This window comes from Diplotaxodon limnothrissa, linkage group LG23, assembly GCF_057381915.1.
Source record: "Diplotaxodon limnothrissa isolate DT_005_m linkage group LG23, D_limnothrissa_male_GT1.1, whole genome shotgun sequence".
Lineage (NCBI taxonomy): Eukaryota > Metazoa > Chordata > Actinopteri > Cichliformes > Cichlidae > Diplotaxodon > Diplotaxodon limnothrissa.
The window spans coordinates 7,151,338-7,159,149 of record NC_140617.1 but is presented as its reverse complement, the minus strand read 5'-3'; the positions used below and the strand labels follow the sequence as shown (position 1 = coordinate 7,159,149).

Below are 7,812 nucleotides of genomic sequence, written 5' to 3'. Positions count from 1 at the left end.
CTTTGACCACTCAGGAGGACGGCTCTTACTTGCCGATTGCATCACCCCCGCCCCCCCCTTCCAATTTGGGAAGGGAACACTGTCTTCTCAGAAGGTAATTGTATCCAACAAGGACAAGCTTTCCCCTCTATTATTGACCGAAATGTCAAGCAAATCGCCTTTGACACACAGGATGAGGCATATTATTGGAGGCTTTTACACAATAAAAGGTATAATTATAGCAGTAATTGAAAATAATGAAAAGACAGCAAGCTGTAACGTCTGATTCCTAAATCTGTAAGCATAAACAGCTTGTGCATGAATGCGACTTTTTTTTTCTCAAAACAACCAGTATTTCTTTACTTTCTTTTTCTTCCCTCCCTTCTCTTCCTCCCTCCTCTACACCTCTCCTCTCATCTCCTTTTCATTTCCCTCCTTTCGTCCCCTCCAGAATGTATAAATATCTGTGAGCTGTCGGGGGAGAGCTCAGTGTTGCAGACCTGTTTATAGAGGAGAGACAGAGGAGAGAGCAAGAGTGGGAGGAGAGGGGCAAAACTGCAGAAAAAGAGAAAATACCTGAGGGAAGACTTAAAAAAAAGAAGAAGAAAGCCATCAGTTGAAATTAGGAGTTGCGAAAGGTTTAGGATAATTCCACAATAAATCCAAGAGTGGGCAAAAGAAAGAAAAAGTTTTTAGAGTTAACTGTGAGCTGTCTCAAACATGTTTGCTCTACTCTCATTCTGTTTATGCGGTCTTCTGATGCGAGGTGAGGCACAGGACAGAGCTACTCTGTGGAGGGGAAATGACCGAGGTGGGCGATGCCACTACACCTTCACGGTTCCTAGCCCTGTTGAGTCCAGCTGCCCACAAATTGGAGGTCCGGAGGTGGAAGGACTGAAGGCCAGACTCAACCTATTGGAGGTCCTGGTGTCCCAGCTGAGTGCAGGGGACTCTCGGCTCCCAGGGGTTCAACAAGGGTCTGGAGCCAGAGTTCAGTCTGAGCTGCAGGAGGCACTGAACCGGGCTGTTGGAGAGAGGAACCTGCTGCAGAGCGAAAAGGAGCACCTAGAGAGGGAACTGAATGGGCTTCAGCTTCGAATGGAGGAGATGAGGAGGGAGACAGAGAGGCTGAGGAACAAACCCTGTCCTCAACAGACACCCATGGTCCCACCCAGCCCCACTCTGCAGGACAGGGTCTCAAAAAGACCTGGTAGTGGTAAGAGAACCACCACATACTTACGTGCAATGCTTAATAACATTTGCAAATAAAAAAAGAATATCTTTACTTGACAATATCCTATTTTTATCATCAAATTAAAGAAATCTACCAGGTCATTTTATATCTACATCAGTAATTAAAATGCACAACAGAAGGAGCTACTGTCTGCACACAGGCTGTCATTTAGTTGAAATATATAATGAGCGTTTCAGTGAAGAATATTGGGTGCATCAGAGCAGCGAAGGGATGACACAACAAATTCTTCTATGTAGAGTTGCACAAAATACCAAAGCACTGCTCATGTATGTGGATCGTGTGGAAGTCTGTTTATGGTCACTGCTTAAATCATCAGTGAGTTCATGTTTTAATGATTCACACCTGTTTGCATGCTGTTAATGTTTTGGTTGCCCCTTTTGTCTGCAGCTACACTCAGCTCAGGTTTCTGTGCTTCCCACTTCCTGCACTGCATTTAGGGATGATAAATACGCAGCCCAGAGGGGGTCAGCTTAGTATTTATGGGCAGAGGTTGCTTTATTTATGACTGGTGTTTCCCTCTGCATGGCAAGAAGTGTGCGAATAGCTCTGCTGGGGAGGGAAGGGGGACTGAAATGTGATGCACTCTCTGGAAGCGGTTGTTCCTTTGCCCAGATCTCATCTGAGGGCTTTTGATGATAGCTGGTGGGCTGGGATTGTTGAGGATGTGGGTCTGTGGCCAAGAACAGGGGTTAGAGGGCTCCACGGAGCTTAGAAGTTATCTTAGAGCCACTGAGGTTATAAGTGGCCAAACACAAGTAGAACTGACATGGCCATAATATTGTTGGTAAGCACTCTCTTCTTTTTTTCTACGCCGTCACTCCGTCCACCCTCCTGGCTCTCATCGTAAGTTGCTTTTAAGGCTGAGCTTGCCATCAGCAGTAAATCCTGCTTTTCTAATTCCTGCCAGACATCCCTACTCCCTGTGCATCAGGAGAGCTTATAAGCTCTATCTCCTGCATACTCCAGGCTATCTGCTGAGCTCCTCATGTTTGCACCTGCAGACTGAAATACACAGAGAGGCTCCCTCAGGGTGACAGGCAGATGTCGAATAGATCAGAGTTTGAGGAAGACATGCAGGAGGAGAGAAGAGATAAATGTCAAACCAGGTTGTGTTTAGGAGTAAGGAAACTCTGACAGGAACATTTTTTTATTGTTTACAACCCATGCAGTGGTTATGATCTCTAGTAGTAGTTGCCACTCAAAATATACGAGCCGCACTGTGTAATGTTATTCTAGGTCTTATAAAAAGATATTCACATAGAATTTACACTGGAAGTGATAACACAAACCTTTTTTAAGGTAGACAGCTGAACTAAGATCCAAGAAAATCAAAGTTTACAACTTGAAAATGGTGGAAAATCGATGAAGCCAGTAGAAGACAAGCAGTAGAAGTCAGATTTATATAGAAAAAGGTTATTTTAGTTTTAAGTCACAGGAGAGGAATAAATACAGTCTGCTTCATTGTCTTTTAGAAGAGTTTCTTCAACTTCCTGAATGTGCAGCCAGCAGGATTTGCAGTAGTAAATAATATTTGCAAGATGCCTCAGGCACAGGGCTTCACATGCAACAGGTAGAGGAACTGCAGCTTAAGAAAATCTTCTGTGTGGTATACTTCAAACACTGACTCATGAGTATACAGGAAGAATAAATATCCAGATGCAAAATGTTTACAGCAGCCGAGCCGAAGTCTGCTAGCTGGGGTCAATTAGACTCCTCCATCCTCACATAAATCCTCCGGCGGGAAATTGAGGTTTATGGTATTTTACTCAGTGACATCCCAAACAAAAGAGGCAGGATATGAGGGCCCATATGGCAATCACTGCCATACACACTAGGGAAAAGACAGTAGGAGAATGTGGCTGTTTACCTGTGATGATGATAAATGGCTGTTACTCTGTGGGACTGTCCTCAGAGCAGAGGCAGACATTAAACTTCCTGCTACAGTTAAATCACGACTGGTGCTTTTGCTTTAAAAACCTTTAATTTTTGGGAACATTTGGGAACGTTTTTTACAACACAACTGTTGTTCGTCATTTACCATCCTTCTTCCCGTCTTTATCATAAATCAAGATTTGCTTCCAGATGAAAACGTTCTCTGCATCATTAGGCTTGATTATGAAAAGCACGGCTTTCACATGCTCACACCCATGCAATTAGTCCCAGAGGACGGCCATACCCAGACATAGACTGCGTATCATTTTTTTTCTTTTGTAAACATCACCGTGTTTACGTCTTCAAGTTTCTGAGGGGTACACAGTTTGCAGTTATTGTTTGACATTGTTTAGGTTTGAGTATTTCATGAAGGAGAGAAAAGGAGAGAAAAGGAGAAGAGAAGAGAAGAGAAGAGAAGAGAAGAGAAGAGTGATATAGGGGAAGAAGAGCAAAACGGGTGGTTTGAAGTTGAGCTGACGGTGGGGTGGAACGGGGTGTCAAGTGTGTTGACTTGTGTGTTATGTATGTGTGTGTTATGGTCGGTCAATCTACCGACTGTCTGACTCCAGAGCAGCTGGGAATCCATTTAGGGGTGTTTCTTTTCTGCTGTCAGATTCCCTGCTGTCATTGATGCCATAGACATATTTGGGTATACATAAACTCTCTCCAACTACAAGAAAAGTGTGCAACAAAAACCTATGATGTGCCTGTCTGTGTTTAGGGTTGAATCCGATGTCTCGCCTCATGACCAGACCCAGCAGGCAGGAAGACAGCAGCAATTTGAGAGGTGAGATGACTTTTCTGCAGAACTTTCACTGTCTCCTGTATCTTCTTCAGCTCACCCCAGGTCTCTCTCTGTTCAGATTCAGCATGGCAGTATGGAGCTCCGGGCTTTCAGGAGCTGAAGGCTGCCGTGACAGAGGTACCCGCTCCAGGTGGCAACGAGGACAACACAGGTAGTTGGATGGTGTATTTGAACTGAGGCTTATTGCTATTTATGGAATCACAAATAGAGACCAGTAGATACATATTGTCTATACACACCAATTAAATGCATGTTGTGCAGTACTGAACTACTAGTTGCAAAATGGAATAATGGAAACAAATATTTTACAGTTGTACGGTGGGTCATTTAAAAAGTGGTTTTCTTTAAAATAACTTACTTGTTCCTAAACGGGACTCCTTGAACATGTTTGTGCCTTTTGAAGAGTTTTAATACCACAATACTTATTATTTATTTCACTTTTATTGTTTTTTTTTTATTTTTGTTCTCTTTCTGTGTCATTTTTATCTCAGTGAGATATTATTTAACTTTTCCACCTGATATAAACTATATTGTTATAGGTTGTGTTTAATGTTTTGTCTCCTTTGGTATAATATTTTAAATTAACCTATGAGATCCTGGTGTTGGTCTTGTGCACCACTTTTGTGAGACTCTAGTCTAATTAGCAGGTATGTGTGTCTGTGTAACACACCCATACAGATTATACTGTAGATTACTAGAGATGATATTGTAGCACTCTACCCTCTCATCCTCTCATCCCGACATGGTCACTCCTGACTCCAGAAAAACACGGTGCTCATAAACCAGTGGATGATGTCACCATGACTACGTTTTATAAGGTTTATAGTACAAACACACCAGTATGACCCTTTAAAGTGTCCAGTTTTTACAGCTCCTACTTCCCTCCCTCCCTTCACCCTTCTCCCCGTGCATCCATCTGACTTGCCAAACATGACACTCGCCCCCCCACCTCTGCTGACAGTCTCAAAGCAAATACTACTATTAATACTGGGGCATTTGGGGTGAGAATACCACAGTCATGCCTGTCTGTAGGTATGAGCGCAATCCTGAGTTTCATATTTGTCTTCTAAGTGTAGAGGGAAAGCACCTCTAGCGATGACACGCTTGAACCTTCCCAAAGCCACGTCACCGCTCATTTCTGGGCTAGTTTCTTTTTCATGGACATCATGAAAATACACATGCAATCAACACAGATAGTCATTAGATCTTAGATGAGGCCACACTAACCAGTATATTTATAAGACATACTCCTATTTAACCTTAAATCCGGCTTTACTTCCTGAACCTGAGAGCAAGGGTGTATTTAAGGAAGTGGTAAATATACAGCCTGCCTTATCGTTTTCCAAATAAGAGAAGCATAGAGTTCCCGCGCAGGATGAGTCGTACTACAGCTGCTGCTGCTCTGGTCATGGTGACTCAGGCAAAGTTGGACTTGTTGTCGAGTTGCATCTCCAGACCTGTTGTCTGCTTCCATGAGGAGAAACCGTGACCTCGATCAGATTCCTGTCGTCACCCCTCAGTCATGCGCATGTAGATCTCCTCGTTTGAGCCACCTTAAATGATCCCATGGCCTAAATGTTTAACTATCAGGGAACATTTGTGTTTTTTGAGAAAATAATAGTAATTTCTATCCTTCCTGTTTGCAGGATGTGGGGAGCTCCTTTCAGTTGGTGAGCCGGTAACTCACAGGAAAGCTGATAATATAGCAGGTAAATATGGTATTTGGATGCAAGACCCTGAGGCTGTTTCTCCTTACGGACCCAACATGCTCTGGCGCATTGATGCCATTGGTGCTGAGGTCAAGCAGATGTTTGGGTATGAGGACTTGGAGCAACTCTCTAAAGGCTTCCCATCCAAGGCAGGTGTCACATGGTTGATGTTCAGGATGGAACACATCTTTGATCTTAATTAAATCTTGATTATTGTTCTTGTTTCCCCTCGGTAGGTCCTGCTGCTGCCGGAGTTGTTAGAGAGCACTGGTGCCACTGTGTATAGAGGTTCCCTGTATTATCAGAGACGCAACAGCCGCACTCTCATCCGATACGACCTGGCTTCTGAGAGCGTCGCAGCTCGCCGTGAGCTTCCTCACGCTGGCTTCCATGGCCAGTTCCCATACTCCTGGGGAGGCTACACCGACATCGACTTGTCTGTGGACGAGAATGGGCTGTGGGCCGTCTACTCCACCAATAAGGCCAAGGGAGCAATCGTTATCTCACAGCTGGACCCAGAAAGCCTGGGGGTGAAGAAGAGCTGGGAAACCAACATCAGGAAGAACTCTGTGGCCAACTCTTTCATCATCTGCGGCAAGCTGTACACCGTAGCTAGTTATGCATCTCGTGAAACCACCATCAACTACATGTACGACACCAAAACCAGCCAGGGGAAGAACCTGGCCATCCCCTTCAAGAACAAGTACGGCTACAACAGCATGATCGACTACAGCCTGGCTCAGAGGAAGCTCTTTGGTTGGGACAACTTCCACATAGTGTCCTATGACGTCAGGCTCGGGCGCCAGCAGGCCAACTGAGGCCAGCACGAGAGTGACTGCTGAAAAGTGACATTTGCTTGGCTGTTCCCGCTTCAAAGACTCACAGCTTTAGAGCATGAGTGGCAGCAGTTGTTAGAAACCTAACACCTTCAGTATCCATGTGTAGAGGAGCCTAACTACCAAACTTAAAAGTGAGATGAAAACATCTGAGGAACAGTGTTCCAGGCAGGTGCTTTTTTCCTCAGATGTGAGGAGCTTTGGCTGTGGTATGGTCCACAAACATGTTTTTAGAGGAATTATTTTTGTACCGCCTTTAATCCAGATGTATAATTTTGTTGTTTTCTTGTTAAGCTATGTATATTTGAGGTTGAAAGAAAAGAACACAGAATTTTTCTATGTGGAATTAAAAATATATGACAAAAACTCCTGTGGTACTACATACACCCTATACAGTTGTTTCACCAGTCAACATCTTTTATCAAATAAACTGCGCTCTTACTTACTGAATAATGCATGTACTTGTACAATGTAGTCAAAATAATGATGTAATGTTCAAAATCATCATGAAATAAACCTGAATTAGAAAGTCTGAGTGATTATTTGTTATCTTAAGATGTTGAGACGTTCAATTTTTAAAGAAAAGCCAAAGATTTAATGCAATTTCATCGCTTTCTAGCTATTAAAACTAGATTGATTAAAAATAAAACAATTATTCTGATCAAAGTATTGCACATGCTCACTTAAACGTCAGGGGTATAAATCTATCCAGGTAGGGAGCAGAAACCAGTGTGAATCCATTTCACACCCAGTCTCCCAGCACAGTTTCAAGAGTGTGGAGAAGATACCATGAGACAGGTCTTTTATTGCACCCTCTTCTCACCACCAGGACCATGCAGCTCGACTGGCATGTCCCAACTTCTTCCAGCTCCCCCAGGATGACACATACACAGGTACTGCAAAGTTTGTCGTCTCTCCCAAAACAGTCTCAAGAGTGTGGAGATGGGGTGTTACATGATGGCACCTGGACAGGGCCGCATAAGGACCAGCATATGCTCCTTTGTGCAAGGAAGAACAGAAGCACTACCAAATTATGTCCAGAGGGCTACTGGTGGATATGTCCAACTAAACGGTTAGAAATTGATTCCATAAGGGTCTCATCGGGTTCTGCAATCCTTTAGTGAGACTTGTGTTCACAGCTGTAGATTATGCAGCTGAACTGGTATCTGCCAGAGAACACCACTGTCGACTTCACAGATGACAGCAGTTTAACCCAGAGCATCTGGTAGACGTTAATAAGTTGCCAGTTGAGCTGCTGCTCGCCACTTTCATTTGTACCAAAGCAGGTAGAATGGA

The 7,812-nt window shown here is 43.8% G+C and overlaps 1 protein-coding gene across 1 annotated transcript; it reads left to right on the top strand.

Annotated features, from left to right (window-relative positions):
* Positions 1-453: 453 nt before the first annotated feature.
* On the top strand, positions 454-7,039 carry myoc (myocilin). The gene is made up of 5 exons (XM_085347566.1): positions 454-1,195; positions 3,888-3,953; positions 4,030-4,122; positions 5,618-5,829; positions 5,917-7,039. Exons 1-5 carry the CDS (start codon positions 700-702, stop codon positions 6,496-6,498), a joined length of 1,449 nt encoding a protein of 482 aa, XP_085203692.1. The 5' UTR covers positions 454-699; the 3' UTR covers positions 6,499-7,039.
* The last annotated feature ends 773 nt before the right edge of the window (positions 7,040-7,812 follow it).

Bases quoted from the DNA above. Each gene is read 5' to 3' on its own strand.
- myoc (XM_085347566.1), top strand. From the start codon at position 700: ATGTTTGCTCTACTCTCATTCTGTTTATGCGGTCTTCTGATGCGAGGT. The intron at 3,954-4,029 runs GTGAGATGACTT...CTCTCTGTTCAG, and splicing joins AGACAGCAGCAATTTGAGAG to ATTCAGCATGGCAGTATGGA. The intron at 4,123-5,617 runs GTAGTTGGATGG...TCCTGTTTGCAG, and splicing joins TGGCAACGAGGACAACACAG to GATGTGGGGAGCTCCTTTCA.